The following is a 21,931-nucleotide window of genomic DNA, read 5'->3' on the forward strand; positions in this document are numbered from 1 at the left end:
TACAAATACAACTGATTGTTTAAAATCATCATCATTTATCCCATTCTACAATGCAATATGAAAGCAGAGGTAAAATGGGACCCATGTGCATTTGGGGAAAATTATGAATAAAATCTGCTCTACATGGCAGAGGGACAATGGTTTCTTGTATTAACATGCAATTTTCAGTTTTTTAAGCATTGAGCTTATAAAATTCAGGCTCTTTGTGCATAAAATGTAATTCTGGGTGATTAAAGAAGGAGGGTTCCAGCTAAATTTAATTGAAACATCTTTTAATATGAGAGTTTTTTAAAAAAAGAACAGCTTATCTTTGATTTGCTGATTTGAAAAGGGTGAATTTTGTCTTCAAAGTTTACAAGCAAAATCTGAAGAGGGTGGTGAAGAATGTTGCTTGTCTGGTTAAATCTGTGTTCACCTTGATTGCCTTGTAATATCACATAGTTTAGAGGCTGTGATTGTGTACGAAGGGAAGAAATATGGATGGACATTCTTAAGTGCTGTGAGCATTACAGAAATAAGACCAGGCATCTAGGAAGTTTGCTTCAGTAAATAGTGTGCATATGTATGTATGTGTATATATATATATATATATTTGCACTCACCCAACCACATGCCTATTTGCACTCACATACTATACCATACATACATATTATGTACAGCATATAACATACAAAATATGTAATACATATTATGTGAATACATAATATATAACTATTGTATAATCTGACAGAAATATGTATATATGTATGGAGTAATTACACACAATGTCACTAAATTAAGTTCTGCTTCTTGCCCATCACAGGAAGAAGTCCAGTTCTTTAGCAGGATGTATTATATTACATATATATATATATATATATATATATAAAATACATATAATCCTCACTTTGTGCTGAATGCAGCCTGATTGACCATAATGCAAACATTCATGATCTGTCAGCATGGGCTAGTCTGCTTCCAGTCATTACACAGATGTGTAGAGTGAAATAGGCCTTCCCTGATATCTTCATACTCTGGGAATAATTTAGATTGTTGTGGAACTGGGTGCCCTTTTCTCAACACCTGCCTGCACAGAGATCCTGCTGATTGGCAGAGGCTTTTGGACCCAAAGGCTGCCACAGTGTACCCTGTCCTGGTGTGCAGAGAGCTTGGACTAACTCTATGCTGCTCTTGCTAGGACATTGAAATTCTCCACAGCATTTGAGCTCTCAACTTCCCTTTTGCACTACATTTAACTCTTGAAACATTTGCAACGTCCTCTATTAATAACTATTTGAAAGTCATACTTAATGAATTAGTCAGGGTCCAGGTCCCATTGGGCAAAGCACCCTACAACCGGACACAAACTTATTTCAGTAGGCTAAGTGGACAAAACAAGCAGATACCTATTGTCCCTTCTTTTGAGAAATTATGCCCTTTTATCAAGATGTCCCCGAAGGTTAATTTCCCAAAACAGAAACACAGAGAAGGCCCACTCATGGAACACCTTACATTCAGAGTTTCATCTTCAATATTTTTCCATTTCTCCAATATCAGGAAGGGAAAGTCTCTCCTTGAACAATACTGTATGCTTTAGCCACAAGGCAAACTCTACTTGGATCACAGTATTTTTAGACAGACAACTGTTTTAAATGGCAGTATTCAACTATCAAAAATAGGCAATATTTGAAGTGGTATTTTATTGTGGAACACTAAAATAAAAGGTAGTGAATAACTTTTTCTTTAAAATACTGTATGTAAGCTGTGACTCTATTATTAATTTAAAAATCAAGAAATTTAAGGAATTGCATTTTACTGTCTTATGACTTCAGTACAGGACTCCTGTATTATTTCTGACTGTAATTATCTGTTCTGCTAAAGAAAATATATACTTCTAAAGGATTATGAACCTCAGACATAACTGCTTACAATACTAACGATTAAGTCTGTAGTCAATTTGCTATATACAGTATGTCATATCCCAAAGAACATTTTTATTCCCATCTTTTTAATAATACAAATATAAAATATGTCTTCTACAAGTCTCACATTTATAAAGAGAAAAAGGCAAATGTTTCTAAAGTCTTCTAAACAGTATAACTGACTATTTAATATATGAATATTTATGGAGAGTTCTGCTTAAGGCAGCAGCATTTCTGTAATTATAGACTTCGCCGCCCAACACCTTGAAAATGTCAAATATAATTAGGTGGTAGAATGTGTATTGTTTTAATTACAAAATGGAATAGGAATTTTCCTGTGCCTAATTAGAATAATAAAACCCCCAACGTCAATTCTTGACTAATCCTGACTAATAAGTCTTTATACTCTTACTTCCTTGGATGGATAAGGGAAAAAGATGCCTGTTTAGCTTTTAATTTAGACCTGTAAATTTAAAGTTTAACCCAAAGGGTCAAACCCTGTTCAGCTTAGAGCCTTAAAGTCACAACGATAATCAGCATAGCTACTGGAAAAGTTTGATTTGTAGTCTATTTATTTTTTAAAAAGAGGTTTTCCGTCTTTTCCCTCCTTGCAATTTTCTTAAACTTTAAGTTAAAAGCCTTCATTAAACCCCAGAACTTTGCTATTAATAATAATTAACATTATTAATATTTTAAAACCTTTTACTGTATTGAGTGAGGAATAGTCCAAGCATCAGAAAAGATGTTCTCTGTTCCCAAGAGTTCAACAAGGATGCAAATACCCAGAGATGTTGAAAGGAGAAAACTTCCTGTGTTACATAGTGCAGGACAAACCAAAGCAGCATTCAGCAGCACAACAACTTCTCTGAACTGATGGGGCATGTAACAAATCTTCCTTCTGGCCAAGAGCCACAGGACAGCTATCACAGAAATCTGAATGAAGAGTGGACAGTCAAGGCTTAGTAGGGAAGTCCTATTGGAGTGGATAGAACCTGGCAATCCCTGGCTTCTATAAATTCTCTAAAATTGTATGCTGCTAGTTTTATATTTTACTCTCATATTCATCAGCACTTAACAAAGCAAAAAGTCCCTATTTATCTTCAGGAAAATAGCATCTTAAAATTCATGGCTTCGTGAGGATTCAGCTATGGAATGTCACGTACTCAGATGTCTGAATCTGTTTTGTAGGTTGCAGTTATGTGACTTCTGCTTTGCTAAATTGCACTGTCTGGGGGTTCTCTCTTACCATGAACTTATGCCCAGATCCCACGGTGATGTTGCCTGTATAAAAGGTCGGCAGAAAAGAGAAGCAGCATGGATGTAGCTTTCAGAGAGTCAAGACATGATCTGCCAAATGCAAACTAAAGAGGGTATGACTAGACCAGCTGTTGAAGGAAAGGATTATGGAATGCCTGATATGCTGTCTGGATATTTTGTATTTTGTAAATAATTTTTAGACTTGGATGGCCAGGAACTTCTCAGATTCTTAGCTTGTTCTGCAATCCCTCCACAGCAAGCAACAGGCTCCTGAGTATGGGAACTGCCTCCTGATGTTTCTCCTGATGTTTTCTGGGAACTGGGAATCTTTGTAAGCAATCAAGTAAATAAACAGGATTGCCTCAACGAGATGATAAATGAATGCCACTGGTTTCCCAGCATGAAAAAATATCAGCCAAGTCTTTCAGAGAAGGATGGTCTAATTAATAACTATGTTTAGTTCCCATGACAAGGCTGTGCATTGTGGAAGATTCTATTAAATTTATCATAAATGTCGATCCTTGTGCCAAGGAATTCATGGTCTAAATGACAAGACACAACAGATGGATGAGACAAGAAAGAGGGCTGTAGTGGGTTGGAGGAGACAAGGTGTTCCTTAGCCAACTCCTAACAGCAACTGCAGCTTTCAGCCACCCTGGCTGCTGTCCTGTGGTACCTTGCTGCAAGATTCAAATGGACAGGAGAAGAGAATGGACAGAGGATAGAGGTTTCTCTTATCCTGACAGGGATGAATACTGAGCTCGTTACTGTGATGAACACCTTCCAGAATAGGTCACTATTAAGAAATGGCATCAGCCAAATTCTGCCATTTTCTCATTTTTGAGAACCCATGACTCTCTGAAGAGAGAGCACTAAGCATGGGATGCCTATAGAGCAGGGGACTGGCTTGACAGAAAAGTGAGATTTTTTAAATTTATTTTTATGCTCTAAACTTAATTCTTAAATGTTGCAGGCTTATAAAAGAAGGCATTCTGTCTTTTCAGAAATTTAAGGCTTCCGTCTGTATAAAGGCTTTTTTGCTCTTCTGCCTGAACTTGACTTTCTGCTGCTCCTTGTCCCTTTTCTGGATGCAAGTTTCAGCTGGCCCAAAGCTAGAAGGAATTAGTCTTTTCTCTAAACTACTTGTGCCTCACCACTGTCTAATTTTTGTGGAAATTGTGTACAGATACATGATATAAAGGTCTTTCTTCTTGTAGACAATGCTATTTGATTTAATTTCAACTTAAAGTTGAATTTCAAATCCCAGATGTCTTTGAAATCTATTATAATTACCATTTTGGAAAATTAAGTTATATATATTTCCAGCATTGGATTTAGAATTTAACTTAATTGTTTTGTGACTGTCAATTACAGTCTAGCTTTGGAAATACAACAGCTATCTTCATGTAATTTCAAATTATCCTTATCTTTTACCAGATCTTGAAAGAAAAGTCTCAGTATGTGTAAGACCTAAAACAGAGCTGATATATCAGTGATACAATTTCTATTTATTTCAGAAATCTCAGTCATGCTGAATGCACAGTAACCCTAAAAGTGCTTTTTTTTTAATATTTTTTATAAATATATGTGAAGCAGCAATTATATAGGGAGAAACAAACAAAATAAAAATTGTTCAACAAAAATATTTTTGGGGAGTCTATAAATCTATAAATATTTTACAAAATTTCTACATTATATATTTATATATATTCTATTAAATATATGTGTTTAAAGTAAATTTTCAGGCAGAAATTTAAAACACAAAACTACCAGTAATGCATTTCTTTTCAGTGTGACTTCAAACATAATTGATGACTCCTTATCTTAATTATTATTGTTTGATTATATCAATTATAATTAAATTAATAATTGTTATAATCAATTAATAACTATATACAATGAGATTTAGGATATTACACATACTGTTGATTACAAAATTTATGCTTCTGCTGCAATGTTATGGTAAATCAAGAACAGCAGTACTTCAACAAAGGGCGGTTGTTTTCAGGTCTGTCACCAAATTTCAGCTAGAAGTTTCTTCAAAAACCCCATGTCTAAGGGACAAAGCTGCCAGTCCCTACACAATGCTACAATTTATTGTACTCTCTAAGGCATGTACTCTCTAAAGCATGCTGATTTCCATACATACAAAAAAAAATTAATCCTGTAGGTGCCCTTCTCCAGTGGCTTCCTCCCGTGCTGTTTAGCCACTTCTGAACTCCCTACAAACTGAACTTTTAAGTGACAGGACCATCAGACAAGATACCATGTCTGTAATAGCTCAGCTCCTGGGCATGTTAAGGTTCCACAATATGCTGGCTTTTATTAACTTTGGCTTCAGAGTAATAGATTTTGAACAACTATAAAAGAAGATCACAGATGGTAGAATTATAAATTTTTGGAAGAGGTAGTAATTTGGAAAAATGTATCTCCATTAATTTCTAACATATTCAGGCCTTTTTTTACTACTGGAAGTATTAGGTCAAGAGGACGTTGCTGAACTGAAAAGGAAGCAAGGCCTTCTTTCACTGAGAAATACTCAAACTCTACACTTGCCAAGTGTAGGAGGATAGAATATAAGAAAATAAAGATAGTGTAGCAAGTAATTTTACCCCTAAGGAGTTGCAGCTGGGCCAATTATCAAAGATTAGGAGCAGGCCTGACTTTAACAGGCCACAGCTGTAAGCAATGAGAAGAAGATGCTATAAAAGAGTGGGGTGGCTGGGTGAGAGGGGAACTGGAGTCAGTGGCTGCTTTGTGAAGAAGAAAGAGTCAGTGCTCTGAGGAGCTGCCCACAAGAAACACCAAGAAGGTGTGAAACTTTTGTGATACGGAGATAACAGCATGGAACCCCTGCAATAAGATGACAGCACCCAAGCACATAGCCAAAACCAGAAGGGACATCTACCTTGTGGCATTTGCATGTGTTTCCCAAAGACAGCCTTGGCACAGGTGTGACATCTCCCTTTTCATTCCTCTTTTATGGGCATCTTCTGCTAAAACTGGTATTGTTTAGGCTGTACAACTTTTCTACAAGCACAGAAGTGACAGGGAGAATGCAACATTGATGACTTGGCCAATGAATTATATAGCTGCTCTGAATGCATAGCAGCCTCCTCAGGTCTTGGATAGCTCCCTAATATTTTGGGGATATTGGTCTGTAATGCAGCTTTATAAATACATGTGACATCTATCTTCTGAGAGTCAGCCACATGACTAGGTCAGCTCAATGAGCAGAGAACTAAGTGAATTTCTCCTTCTCCTCCTCTCACACATGGTTGACTCTTTTGAAAGAAAAAGACATGTTTGGAAGATACTATGCTTTTTTGACAGTAGCAAAGGGATAATTTCATCTTCTGCCATTTGGGATCTTTGTTGGGTGCAACCTCCAGTTAATTTAAGTATAACAGAAAACCAATCTAGAGAGGACTACACTGTGCCTCCAAGGCACAGCATTACAGTTTAATTTTTACATTGGATCCAAACATCCTATTCTTAGGAAGAAAGATTTATTCCTACAGCCTATTCTCTCTGTTATTCCAATCACTGCACTCCACTGATTTTTATTTTTTTTTTTGTCTTTTGCAGTCACACCTATACATGACTTGTGGGTCATTGTAATTTAAATATTGTGGGTTGTGCATGGCTGAACAGCTGAAAAGCATTCCAGATGTGACTAAGAAGTGCTACTGAGTTTCAAATGATGTTTCAAGCCCAGCTCTCTCAGCGTATGTTAGAAAAAAAAAGGAAGTAAAGCATCTGTTACTGAGACTTGGCAGCCATTCTCTACATGCACTTATTTCAAGGGGTCTCATGATCTCCTGAGTTCTGCAGCCTGGAGTTCTACAATGATAACAGATCTTTGTGCTTTCTGCTTGTGAGAATTCCAACTCCTTTGGGGAACAAGGAAAATAAGTGGTCTTCTACCACTGGAAGAAGTGTTTCCAAACTGACTAAGGCCTGGCTGAGCTCTGAAAAATGTAGAAAAAGAAGCTGTATCCATATGCATTCATAACACAAAGTCTAGAAGACAACATAAGGAAGAAAATTCAACTGCACAAGGGACAGTGTCTAAAATATCTCCAATTTTAGTCCCTGGAAGTTACACAACCAGCAGATGAAGGCTGTGCTACAGCAAAACAATTTAGCTGGAGAATAAATGCATCAAGTTATGCAGATTGACAACACCTTGGCCTTTTGCATTTCCACATATTAGGCACAGGATGAAGCTGTAATGCCACTGAAGTCAAAGGCAAAATTTATGCAACTTCCATGAGAGCAGAATTTAAACCAGGAGCTTTTGAAATGGGACAGCATGACTAAAGACAGTCTATTTCCTTCACTGAGAGAAATCTATCTGTCCTGACTCCAAAGTGTGACCACTCTGCCAGGATTGGAAACTACGTAACTCTGGAGGTTTTTCAGATTGATATTAAAATTCAAGACATCCATATTTTTTCTCTAAGTGAATACAATAATGATATTCTCTGAATATGCTGAAAACAAAGTCAGTTAACAAAACCCAAAACTTATTCCAGGAATACTCATTTTCAAGATCTCCCAGAGGTATGTAGACTTTTTACCATGAAAAGTAATTCCCACTAGGCCAGAGGGACTATGAATTTTCAAGGAATTCTTTGTCTTTCTCAGCTATGCAAATGAAATTCAGATAACCCATAGAAGAGTCAGTCTACAGAACCCTAAAATGCTTTAAGCACAATTAGGAATAAAAGAGGCCTAACTGCCTGATGGTGATGATTACCATGCCCTTCAGGTAAGTGTGCAAAAGGCAATCTAAAATTATTCAGCTCTCAAGAGTGTGCTAATCAAAGGTTCTTCTAAGCAGAACTATTACCAGTCCTTTAAAATAACCTCTAAAATATTCCTACAAGACATAGGATAAGTCATCAAGTTACTTTATTTTATGAATCATGAAACTTGATAATATGTAACTGAAAACGTGTTGAGATTTACTTCATAATGTTTATTTGCCTCTAATGCGTTTAGAGAATGACCCATACACATTTTTTCGAAGCTGTCTCTTCATTTTCTTTCCATTTCCCTGTCTTTCAAAGCTCTACCCTGATTCTCCTTTTGCCTTTCCTGTGTAAATGAAGAATAGCTCTACTGATCTTAAGAGGAGCATGTTAGTTTTATGTTTTAACTCTTTTGTTGGAAACACCTGCTGGTTTGAATTATCCATCAGTTCAGAGAATATGAGTTGGAAGGGACACACAAGGACCACTCAAGTCCAGCTCCTGGCCCTGCACAGGACCATCCCCGAGAGTCACACCATGTGCTTGACACCATTGTCCAAACACTTCTTGAACTCTGTCAGGCTTGTGCTGTGACCACTGCCCTGAGGGGCTGTTCCAGTGCTCAACCACTCTCAGGGTGAAGAATCTTTGTGTAACATCCAACCTAAACCTCCCTTGACACAATTTCCTGTCATTCTCTTGGGTCCTGTTGCTTGTCACCAGAGAGGAGAGATTGGTACCTGCCCCTCATCTTTTCCCTTGTGAAGAAGCTGTAGACAGCTGTGAGGTCTCACAGTCTCCTTTTCTCCTTTTCTCAGTCTCCTTTTCTCCAGGTCAGCTGGCCTGCCTATATTCTGTGTAATCATATTTTTATCTAAGCTTGATAGTCACTACCACTAACCACATTTGTTTATTGGAGTTAATCTCATTCATAACACATTCTTAAGGATCTTAACAGTTGAAACCCCTTAGTGTCTGAACTGTGTTTGTGTGTTTCTGTTTCTAAGTTCAGCATGCCTGCATTATATTGGTTGTTACATTTATTATTTCACTCATTTCACTCTTTAAAATGTATTTCACTTGTATAACATGAATACATCCCTTTCCTACCATGTTGAAAAAAAATTTAACTTTCAACTCAACATCTTTTTTTTTCCAAGTCTATGCTTTTGTCTAGCATTCAAGAAGAAAAAAACAAGCACATTTTTAGAAATGTATTTTATAAAAAATGTGGTTTTCTTTGGGCCTAGACCTCCTAAATAGGTCTTGCTGGAAAGTGGATGTCAGTGAGTCCTACTTTTCTTGTTTGAAGATGGAAACTTAATGGGCTATGGGTTTTTTATTTGTTGCAATTCAGAGAGGGAAGGCACTGTCTTCTATGAACAGGAGAGGGAAGATAGAAGTGGATGAGTGCCAAAAGAAAAAAAAAAAAACATAAAAGAATTGACAGCATTCAAAGACAAGAGGTTGAAAGCCTGTTTCTTACCATCCATTTATTAAAGTAGAAGCTTTAAAATTCAGAAAGCCTTATTTAAAGTAGGTAAGTTTTGGGTCTAAGTAGTTGGCTGTTGTTGGATTGCATTAGGACCTTACCTCCTGCTTACAAAGGAAATCCTTATTACATGGTAATGTCCATCAACCACACTGGGTGACTCCTCTATCCCTTACACTTGCAAACTTCTCATTGCAATTAAATGACCTCTGAATAAATCCCTCTTTATGGAGTACAACTCAATCTAGTTCTGTTTGAGCCAATCACAACAGGAGATTTTAAGTCATGTCCTTTCCCTGATGCTGCTGTAGTGCTGGCAATTTGCTGTGCTCCAAAGCTTCAGAAAGGCATCCTCATTAGTCTGATTAAAATTGGTGCGCATGTGTCAAATCCAGTGGGCGTTCACAGGGGACACAGGCTACATGCTCTTTCAAGAATCACATGAATTGGTGTTACCCCTTCACCCAAGTGATTTGAGTCCTCAGCTGAAAAGGGGGAAATGGTTTCAAATCCTCATGCTATGTAATTGGACATGGCTGATAAATCACAAAAAAAGTTTCCTAATCAATGTTTAGGTTCGGATGTATTGCAGTCAGTTTTTTCTCTTGGTGTTGCTTTTACCTTTCAGTTCAAGAAGGGCTGTAAGTCTGCAGTTCAGTAATTAGAAATTACTCCTGGTGGGGAAGGGCTCACACAGGCTCTTGACTGCTCCTGTGACTGAATAACATAGGAGTCTTAAAGGTTCATTAGGAGACCTTTCTGTTAATTGAAGGCTTTGACTCCCTCAGAGCAACTGGGTGTTGAAAAGATCTCTACCTGTTTTTAAATGAAGCTTGGAATGACTTGCTGAGGGACCTAACAGTCTAGACCTGAGTGGAGAACTTGCCTGCCTCATGTGGGAGCTGTAAGCAGAGCTCAGTATAGGTTCTTCGCTGCTCACAGAATCCTTTACCTTATTCCCTGTAACAGCTGCACGGAGCTTCTAGGGAAAGTATATGTTTGCAATCAGTATTACATAAGGCAACTCTCAAGAGCAGCAAGCACACACTTTGTGCTGTTGCTCTGCATTTCATCCCATCTTGCTGCAGGCCAAAGCACAGCACAAGTTCTGTTGTGTCTTGCAGGACCTCTACACCATTTCCAGCATTAGAGTCCTCCTCAGGCTGAGGTACAGCAACCTCCCTCCCTGTCTGGATTCCCAAAGCAGCAAAGAGAGCACAGAGTGAAGAACCCCTTACCTTTTCTTAGGGGCTTCTCCAAGCTTGACCTCTGCCTCCTGTGCAAAGCCAATATAAGATACATGGCACAGCAAGTGCCTTCCATTAAAGGGCTTTTTTTGAGCAGGCCTAATCACATGGATAGGATGAACTTGGTGCATCCATATAACCAGACTCTGTTAAGCTTTCCAGTTGATGCAGCTTAGTGTTAGCTGCTGACCATATCCAGGTGCTTACAGAACAGAAACACACCACTGTTACCTAAAATTCCTTCTGAGCCCAACCCCCTTCTACCTTCTAGAGAACCTCCAAAGCTCTTCAAGAGCATTTGAGAGAAAATACATTTTGTTTTATATTTCACCCTATGTTTATATTTTCATATTTTTATATATTAAGTATGCCAGGTATAGTTAACTTACATCACATTTTACCATTAAGTTCTTCACATTATTTTCACAATCTGTTTCCTCAAAGGTACCTCAAAGTGCCTCAGGCTCTCTTCCCTGTGAGTAGGGTCACATGAAACACTTCGCTCAACCCATAAAACATTTGTACCTTCCTCTTTCTGCTGTGCCGTTAAACAAATCCACATCACAACTGTTTCTTTAAGCTTGAACTGTGTCTACACATGATCTTCCAGAAGTACCTAAGTGACTGTAGTTTCCAGGGAGGCTAAGTGCCTCCAAGTGACACACCAAGCAGCCAGTGTCTCTGCAACTCCACCTGCTACCAGCTGAGCAGCCATAGCAGGTTTTGCCCTAGAAGATGTGCTGAGAACCTTGTTCTGTTATCCAAGCAGACATTTTAAGCTCTGATAGAGGAAACATACACTTCAGGGGTCAGCAAAAATATATCAGTGATTACCAATTTAAGAACATTTCTATTTTTCTAAGCATTTCCTTATGAACATGATTTTTATTCTATCAAAGCAATGAGAGCGGCGTTTGCCTGGAAGCCAGCCCTTCTTGAAACATGTCTTCCTCCCGAGAGGTTCCTGTGCACATAGTCCGATTTATTTGAGAAACCCTTTCATGTTCTGAGTAATTCTTAGAAATAATTCCTGCTCCAAAAGGCTCCACAGATGAGATTAATTTATCCCTGCTCCTTATGGGGAGCTTCGATGCTGATTCCGGCGACATCACGTAAGGGTTTTGCATCAGACGGTGCGGAGAGAGCACCGAGGCGAGCCCGCTCCCCGCGGGCGCACCGCGTTCCCCGCGGATCGGCTCCGCGCCGCTCCCCGCGCCCGCCGCCAGCCCCCGGCCAGCCCGCTCGGCGTAGCGGCCACTCACCTCCACGAAGTAGAAGCAGGGCAGGAGAGTGACGCTGTCCTTGGTCACTTTGCCCTTCTGCCGCTCCTTCGCGGACATGCTGGCGGGGCTGCGGGCGGCGGCCCCGCGGCCAAGCGCTGCCCCGGCCGCTCGCAGCCGCCCGGCCGCCGCGGCTCTCCTCCTCCGCCGCCGCCGCCGCCGCCGTGCCGAGCGCTGCGCCGTGCGCGGGGCTGACGTCAGGAGCCGGCTCGGCGGGCGGGGGTCCCGGCCAGCTTAACTCCTTCGCGCCGGCCGGGCGGGGACCGGGGCAGGGGAGCCCCGGGCGGAGCGCCCGCACCACGGGGATGCTCTGGCTGCGGCGGGAGATTAGTGCGCACACGTACGGGTTCGAGAGACCTGAACGGGATCCCTGAGGGCATCAGGGTGTTCGGGATGCTCCTTGAGGAGTCTGCGGCGTTTATCTTGTTTCTGGGAAATATTTTTTCTGAAACAGAGCAGTAGAACGTTCCAGGGAATAGCATTCCTATACAACCAATGTTCTTTTCTTGCAGGTGTACTCTTTTTGAAATCAAGACGTTAATGACAGCTCACCTCAGTCTTAGTGCCAGTCAGGGGGAGTAGTGTGACTGGGACTGAGCCAAACTGAGCTCTTCAACCCCATGTGCAATACTGAGGCATGTGATTTCTCTGATCTGTCGAGTATCTGGTGCAGTTCCTGCTACAGTCTTGAAGAGAACAGAATTAACCCGAGCAATTGTTTCCATGGTGAAATGTGCTAAGATCCTATTTATGGATCAAAGTTTGCAGCCTTTTCTCAGGCAAGATCCTGTTGATGTCAGTGAGAGGTACCCTGGATAAGGCCTGCAGGAATGCTCTGTGAAAGATAGCATTTACATTCTTTGTAGCACATTAATAAGGTCTGCAAAAGTTGTCTTGTGCCTATAAGCTCATTCCTGCATTATGATGTTCAGCTTTAATGTACAAGGAGAGAAGTGTGACTCAAGCAGTTGTTGTTTATTTCCCGTCTTTTTCCTTTTGAGGGAAAATGGAAAATTACCTGCTGTTTTTGTTCAGATGGTTGCTAGTATTTTGGCTGCTATGGCAATGGAGGTGAAGATTCTCATTAGCCCCTTTTCTAGCTGTTCTCTTTCCATATATCCAGAGTGGATATGCCAATCCATGCTCTGCACTGACTAGACAAGCTTCATGAGAGGGTAAAATCAAAAATGTACTTCGTGCCTGCAGGCAGGTGTGGAAGGCAAATCTGTAGTCTGACTCCAAATCATTGAAAAAGACTTTTCAGAGCTGCAGTACACGTTGCCATACCAACACATATTCTTGTCTTAACCCTGTTAGGAAGGACTTACAGGGTTTCCGCTGGCTCAGGAGTCAGGGCAATTGTTGGTAGCCTTGTAAAAGGCAGGTCAGGGGCCTCTAGGTAGTGGAGGTAGCCGGTGGGGTTACTGGGAACAGAAGATCTGAGAGCAGAGGAGATTTGTTCCTGTCTATCAGCACTGAATTCCAGGAAATTACTGAGTGCTGTGGGGATGCCCAGTAGTGGTTCATACCCATCAGTACAAGTCTAGCCTTTAAATAGAAGTAGTCACCTTTTGTTAACTTTCCTGGTGGTTTATCCCAAGTAAAACAGCAAGAGTTGAGGAGCTGTTGTAAGATTTTGTTCTTGCCAAATATGTTATTATTGAGGAGAGTGGGTAATGAGTGATACCACTTAATAGCATTTACTGTATCAGCCTCAATTGTTGTGAAATCATTCATCTGGCTTGAAAATAATAATTTAATTGAATAATAAAAATTATTCAAGAGTACTTTTTCTGCCTGTTTCACACAAAATTGCTTTATTCTGGGAGAATCAGGAGGGTCAGGTTCTTCTCTGGTAAAATGAACGAACAAGCTCACATTACGATGTAACTTTAGAAACTGGAAAAATTCCTCCTATAAGTTATATTTTATCATTGGACTGCCTAAAGGCCTGTTAAGAGTGCATTTATGATAGGTACAGTGAAACAAAAGGTAGTAGCCAGCCTCTATTCTACAAACTCACTATAAATATGTGTCTGATGGGAAGGACACCATGCAAGCTGTGTGACTGCTGTAAGGGCAGGAAGAGTTGTGTTAATCCTCTGTGTTTGATTCTGATAGAGCTAGGAGTGGGGTTATATATGAGTTAGCTGAAGTGGTTGCTTTTTGTCAGTGACATATCTTGCCACAGAATCACAGAACATGTTGAGTTGGAAGGGGCCCACAAGGATCATCAAGACCAACTCCTGGCCCTTCAAAGGACCATCTCCAAGAGTCACACCATGTGCCAAGAGCATTGTCCAAATGCTTCTTGAACTCTGTCAGGTGCTGTGAGCACTTCTCTTGGTCAGTCAGACACTGAGGAGGATGAGCCTCCCTCCTGATATGCACAGTGACCCAGTTCCAGCCTTCATCTTTAACAGATCCTTGACTAACATTCCTTTGACTAATTATCCTGTAGGGTTCTGAGTCCACCTGCTTCTCCACTCCACTGGAGGTCCAAGACTCCCAAAAGCCTTGAGACTGTAGTGTCTCTGAAAATAATCAGTCTATCTCTTGCTCATTCACTTGAATAGTGAGTAGCCTGTCCACTTCTTCCTATAGCTCCTTCACCTGGTGACACAGCTCCTCACCCACAGCACAACTTCTGCAAAAGATCTGTTCGTCATCCCCAGCCTCACAAAGAGGCATCAGGCACTCCTGGAAACCTGTGACCTGGACAGCTACATCCACTGTCAGCATGCTCTGGCACAGCTGGCTCAGTGACTCTTGCAGCTACATGGGATTCTAGTCAAACAGAGGAAAAGGCTCAGCAGTGCCTGCATCCCAGCATGGGACAGGTCTCTGTCTTGAACTCATCTAAAGGTGACACTGATGGGCAACCATGGACATGTCTAGGGTTCCCACCCTTCTCTCTGGACTTTTACTTAGGTCCTCACTTGGGACTCAGCTAAAACAATCACTTTCTCAGGAATAAGTAACCAAGGTACAGCTAAGGTTCCACTTCACCATTTCAGCCTCGGTGTGCTGCCAGCAGTGGATTCCTAGATGCCAATAGGGTTGGTAATAAATTTACTAATAAATTGATACTGAATTAAACTCATTTCCCCAAGTCTAGTCTGTTTTGCCCAAGACAGTAACTAGTGAGTGATCTCTCTCTGCTCTTGTCTTGACCCATAAGCCTTTTCTCATATTTTCTGTCCTCTCTCAGGCTGAGGAGGGGAGTGATAGAGAGGCTTTGGTAGACACCTGGTGTTTGTCCAAGGGCAGTCCACCACAATGAGTGTCTCATCCATATGATCTCCTAAAGGAAATGTGTTGGTGGTAACTAACTCAGAAACACCTCCGGTCCATTTTGATCATGATAGTCTTACAAGAAAGTGTGGTGATGTGTGACTTATGAATGCATCTATGTGCTGGATAGTCATATTTACAGAGTCTGCACTATTTCTGACAGCTTTTCTACCCACCTTCAAGCAAACTCAGACAAGTGTCATGGACCATTTATCATAAAGCATAAAACTGTTTTCGCTTTGCTTCAGCAAAACCAATCAAGTTCGTGAAAACATTTAAAGGAGTTGGGGAACTAAAAGATGAAATTCATAGATGTGGACTATAGGCCTCTTCTGACTCATCTAGAATGAGTATTTGGGAATGATTTATTTTTCCATCAACAAAAAGAAAACTTGGCAATCAGTAGGTGTCCCTGGTGACTGCAAGCTGATTTTTTAGAGCTCAGTTTGACCCAAGACCTTGGCCCCCTAAAGAAGCATTGTTGGTGAAACTTCTTTAGGTGAGGAAAGCACCTTTCTTTGCACTTCTCAGGCAGACAGTAGCTGCCACAGTTATTAGAAACCCAATTTGAAATTCTTTTCCAGTACAATCCAGTGTGTTGGCAAGGTTGCATTGCATTAAATGTGACTGCAGGTCATTGTCTCTTTGTCCAGGTCCTCTCTTCCCTCTGCAGCAAAGTCTGCCTTTGCTCCCAGGCTTTGGTACGTGCTGGACATGGGCAATGGCTGTGGTTTCACTGCTTCCATGGCAACAGAAAGCACACTGCAGAAGCAGGGACCGCTGTTACATCACTGAATAAACCCACTTGCAAAAGCAGTATGAAATAATAAGACAAAGATTTAGAGGAGCTGGTGAGTCTATGGCCATGAAGATTACCTGGTCAGAGAGTGGCTCTGGGGGTTTGTAGCAAGCAGAAGTTTGGCCAGAGGCTGCAGCAGCAGCTGCAGTTACAGTTACCATTGCTTAGTAGCCTAAGGAAACCTGCTTTCTTCTGGTCACCACACAATTTCCCCACAGAAAGGCCACTTCTGAGGCGGTGTGCATGGATCAGGGTTAAATTATATTACATAGATAGATTTTTTTTTTCCTTTGGTGCACTGAATGCAGAATAGATGATGTGAACTCAGCATATTAAAAGAGTAATCCTCTCTTGAGAAACGGTGGCATATGGGAGCTGGGCTTTGCTGTGTGGAACTGACAGATGTTTTTTGTTCTGCTTTGCTTGACATATCCAAATTCAAAAATGCAGCAGTGTGTGTTTGTACATATATTCTTCTTTCCCTCCCCACACTCCCAGCCCCTCAGGAAAATCTGTTTGGGGAAATTCTTGTGTGTGTTGAATTCACATAGGTGATATTCCATAGGTAAATCTGCCCTGAGCAAGTGAGGGGATATTGCTTGTTTTAGTCATTCATTTAAAAGATTGTTCAGGTCATAGATAAATTTTTATGAATATTTGATGAACAGGCGTTCTAATCATTGGTGCAACTACCTCACTATAGTCTGTTATTTGGAGGAAAAATACTGCTGGCTCCCAGACAACATGGCAGCATCTTCTCTAGCATCTAAACAAGGTACCTTTCATATGAATCTGATAAATGCTATGAAAGGGAAAAATTACAGGATATAGCAAAATTTAATAGCTGAATGGTATCAAGGGCATGCCCTTAATTATCAACATTTGCATTAGCTTTCTTCAAGTGCAGGATTTTTTTTCCTTGCTTTTTCATGTTAGGGCAAAATCTTCCTCTTTGACCCATCTGTAGATCCCATGTTGGCACACATAGCACTCTTGGATAGATGGCATGTGACAGCACTGGGAGATTCATAGTGGAACAAGTTCAAAACATACAAAAGAGATGGGAGAGTTAAATTCTGCTTTGAAGTTGTAATAGCAACAAGCAATTGTTTCTCTGCTATGCCTAATAATCTCCTGTTGTTTGTAAAGCTCTGTCTTCTAATGTCTTTTCCTTGGCTGCTAGATATAGGTCACAGCTTTAAAGTAGCAGATGACTCTGAATGATTCCTGGCTCTCCTGCTGCCTTTTACACTGTAGTGTTTGGTTTGAAAAATGAATTTTCCATATTTTGCATGAGTCAAGCTAGGATCGTTTTTCTGAATCTGTGGCTTTAAATACTATTTATGAACACATCTACATAGTATTTTGCAGACTTACATGCCTGTGCTTTCTGGCCTTAGGCAAGTTATGGGTTGCAAGGCATGTGGCTGCAGAAGTGTAATGCTGGACTGTGGTTTGTATGAACTGCTTCCCCTTAAGTGAGATTTAGCAACAGGATGAGTGGTTATGTGGCTTTTTATTGAAGCTGCCTTGTGACTGGCTGATGTCTGTGCTCACTATGGACTGTGGCCAGTGTGTGTTTATTTCTATGCTGATAATAGTAGATTCTTACCTGCACACATCTTATTTAAGATCTTAGTTACAGACATGAAGGCTTGAAAATGTCAGAATGTGAAAATCCCAGCACATTTCTGGAATATCAATGCCTCTTTAAAGCAGCTTCGTGTAGATATCAGGAAAAAACAAATCTGGATTATTGTGCAGTGACCTGTCACAAATATTTTGCTTGAATCTGGGCAAGTTATCACCAGCTAATTAGATATCAGCCATTTAGTGCATGAGCTCAGGCAGAGAGAGGTTGAGTAAGAAACTACAGTCATGTAATTAACAGTAGAATCCATTTGTCTAAATGGAAATGCTGGAGTCCCAGTAGAAATTCTCTTTGCCCTGCAGTCTATATGAAATACCACGTCTGAAAAGGACTGGCACACTTGTCTGACATTTTCAGGACTAGAATAACCTGTTGATATTTATTAGTCCATCCCTTTCTAACCACTGCACATATTTGCTTCCCAACATAGTTTTGTCACATCCAAGACTCTGATGTCATGTTTTTTTCAGCTTAAATAAACACCTTCTCAAAATAGTGATTTTTTATGAAAAATGCATGTTTCAAATTCCTTGAGAATGGCAAATTTGAGAATAGCATGCATGACTTTGAGAAGGAAATTTAGCAAGTGAATTGTAACAACACAAGATGGTCTTTTTCATAGGAGGTAGCGGAAAAATATCTACAGTACTAAAAGTTGTATTTTTCAGAGTCCTCTTAGATGCTCCAAAGAGACAAAAATCTTTTATTTTTACAATATTGAAGTCCAGTATTAACTTCCCTATGAGTACATCAATTATTTTGAAAGTCTGTAATCATAGTGCTGTTCGTTGTCAAGGACACAAATGAGGTAGCCTCACAACTGAAGAAAACTCCTGCCCCACACTATTAAATACTAATTTTCACTGTTAGTAAAACCAAGGCATAAAAGCCTACCCTATGTGTACATATGCACATAAATATGGTTTTTTGTATTTACGAAGTCTTAGAGTGAAGTGACAATTGAGCGAAATCACATCGGCTTAAAAGGACTACAATTCCACAATAGCACTCAATATATATCAGGATTAATATTTATACTGTATGGCACCAGAAAACTCTGACTGAACTAACAGAAAGGAGAAAACCATGAAATACTTATTTCATTATTCGTATAACATTTTCCTTGAAAAAAATCAACATCATCAGGCAGCAGAAAACGTCATTGTCAGTCAATGTTGAATAAATGCAGAAACAGCACGGTGCAGGAATCAGTCTATCATTCTTAGAATAACAGTCTGATTTATGAATAAGCTGAGTAGAAATACCTGGATTATAAAAAATAGTTGAATATTCCCAGCAACAGTGTTGTTTATAAAATTAGCACTTGGGCAAAAATATAATTGGTTATACAATGGTTTTGTGCTTTGGTTCTGTAGTGTGAGAGTGAAGAGCTGTCAGGTGGCTTTCAGCCTCTTTGTGATCGTGCTTAGAAGGCTGTTAAAATCAACCATTGCTGAATTAAATGTGGAAAAGTCTGTTAAAAATGGAAATGTAGATGTGAACAGTCAACAAGCGTTCACCATAGAAGTATCTTGCTAAAGTTCAGAGTTTTGATGGCAACTGTAATAATAAGATATCATGTAAGGGGGTGATTTTCCTGGTGCAGTTCTTCATCTCTCCTGATTGGAATACCTCAAACACCTTCAAGCCATTATGAATTCTCACTGAGTTTTGAAAATTGTAACTATTAGGTGTAACTTGCAGAAAAAAAATTAAGATGTGTGGAAGATATAAGATGATTTTGAAACAGTGCAAGCAGAAGTGGATGCTTGAGCTGTGTGCAAGTCATGGCATAGCGTGGCAGTAAGTTCTTGTTTTGTGTAGATGCTCCAGTAAATACAAACAGTAGGATAAAAAAGAATGGGGAAAAACAGGGAACAAGACATATCTGATGGCTTAATGACTACTTTTAGCACTGGCTTTCCCTGGTTGGTTGCTCCTGAATTTGACACATTTGACACTATAGAAAGAAAATGGTACAAAATCTTGGGAAATTAGGGCTCAAACTGTTATCTAAGATAAACCAAAGTAGCTCAAGTGTACTTTGACTTTGTTGCCTGAACAACAGGCTGTGGAAGCATTCAGGAGCACCAAATATTATAGTAAGCATAACTCCTGCAGGCCTCTACCTTGTGGACTGGCTGGTGGAGAATTCTCCTGCTGGCCTTATATTTCTGCATTGTGTCCTTCAGCCTAGTGAAATGCCTCCAAGAGATCTGACGTCTTTATGGCTTCTGAATTATTAGTATAAGAATCCCCCAAATGAGAAACTAAAGCTTTGCTCTTATAACTTAGAGGAATTAGTTTTTTATCATTAATTTTGTAGATGTACAGAGGAGAGAAGCTGTGTAGCCAAATTCAGTAAAATTCAGCTGCCATTTCCAGGGAGTTCCACCCTGAGGGGATGCTTTATGAAGAAGATGGTGAGATCTACAAAAGGAGAGAAGCTCCTTTTCAATGCTGTGAGAGTAAATGGCTTTTATGGACAGAAAAGCAGCTAGCTTGTCTGCTCAGTTAGGTGAGGGGCAAGGAGCAGTGCATTGCCTGAGGGAACAGATCATTGTAGGCTAAGGGAGCCCTTAGTGATTTGCTTTGGTAAAAACTGTATTGAGCTAAAACAGTAACTTCATCCAAACACTTGCAAGTCTATGAAAAATAAGGCATTCCTTCCAGGAGATATTACTTTAAAAGGCCTACACCATTTTACATACTAGGATTTCAAATTGCAGCTTAATTAGAGACCAGAAAGTCATTAAAATCTCTTTTCCTATTGTGGACAAAGGGATGTCACTCTGACCATTTTTCAACAGTACCCCTGAATTGCACTGAAATAGAATTATTGATAGCTTTAATCTAACTCAAATTAAAAAGCAAACTGTTGAATTTTCAAAGACCCAAAACCTTACAAAAATGTTATTAAATCCAAATTAATACAAACACACAACCATGTAGTTTTAGTCATCTTTCCCAAGAGTTCATTTATGTTCATTGAAGGATTTGATTTATTTGTTTGGAGTTTATATGTCTTTGATAGCAGGATAGCAATGTAAGTACTTATTTGGTAGAATGTAATTTTCATGTGTTTTTCATTACTATTATTTGCCTTCCTGCTCTGGTAGAATGCTTTCCAGATACAAATTCTAGTGATAAATTGGGAATTGTGACCAGTGACAAATTACATGTCTAAACCCAAGGAAAATAAATGAAGGAGGTATTATTTTTGTAACTCCTTAATACTTGATTTTACCATTCTTTGAATGGGCTCATCTGTCTCTCTAATGGCAATAATTTATTTCAACTATTTTTTCTACATTTTTACTGCTTTGGTAACACAAAAGTTTTACATTTTGTTGTAAAATTCTACATTTAATTGATAATCATTAAATAAGAGTGTGGGAATAGTTCCTTTCATTCACATTGGAATTTAGTTCAGGGAGTCTGATCTGCTGTTAAAAGATCCTAATGTTGTAAATTTCACTATAGTAGAAATAGGGCAAGTAATCCACAAAACTTTCTTGTTTATGTGCATGCAACTTGATGAATATGCAGATGAACCCTGTCACCATCTTTGTTACGAGAGGAAAATTGTTTATGACTCCTGGATATCATCAGCTAGTTTATTTATAGCACAAAAGCAAAATTAAAAGCAATGAATGCCCCTATCATCTAAATTAAACAGGTTAAAATGCTACATTTTAAATTGCTCTGATGTCAAGATTGTGATCATTGTTAAGAGGATGGAAAGTATTAACATTTTCCCAGGACTTAAGGCATATCTATTCATCTGTTAATGGATTGGTGGCTGGAATAATAAGTATTGATTCGTCTTGGGATATAGATGTGAGGTTTGGAGATTTGATGTGATGTTGCAGAAGCAGGTATTACTGCCCATAATATGGATTACATATTTCAGTAATTCAGTTCTTGCCACACAATTTTGCATGTTTGCATTTTATTTTATGCTCTCTAGTTGCTTGTGCATCTCTTGTTCATATCCATTTCACATATTTTCCCCATTTTCCTTGCCATTTCACCATCCCAGTTCTGTCAGTCAATTTTCTATAAACCTTTTCTTTTCTTCTACCTCAATATCTTGTTTGCTTCCTCCTCTACAGTTTCTTACTTCTCTTGCCTCCTTCCCATCCTCCCTTCCTTATCGTTTTCTGTCATCCAGCTCTTCCAGTCTTCCATTTTAATGTTTTCACCCTCTTCTGTTTACCTTTGGCATATCTGTTTCCAAACTCCCTGTACCT

The 21,931-nt window shown here is 39.6% G+C and overlaps 1 protein-coding gene across 1 annotated transcript in view; it reads right to left on the reverse strand.

Annotated features, from left to right (window-relative positions):
* Positions 1-12,545, reverse strand: part of PLPPR4 (phospholipid phosphatase related 4) — a 31,432-nt gene extending 18,887 nt beyond the window's left edge. Inside the window, exon 1 of the mRNA XM_054638584.2 lies at positions 11,917-12,545. Within this exon, the coding sequence (XP_054494559.1) occupies positions 11,917-11,994 (78 nt within the window). The 5' untranslated portion in view covers positions 11,995-12,545. The remainder of the gene's footprint in view (positions 1-11,916) is intronic.
* Between the last annotated feature and the right edge of the window lie 9,386 nt (positions 12,546-21,931).

Source organism: Agelaius phoeniceus, chromosome 8 (assembly GCF_051311805.1).
Source record: "Agelaius phoeniceus isolate bAgePho1 chromosome 8, bAgePho1.hap1, whole genome shotgun sequence".
Taxonomy (NCBI): domain Eukaryota; kingdom Metazoa; phylum Chordata; class Aves; order Passeriformes; family Icteridae; genus Agelaius; species Agelaius phoeniceus.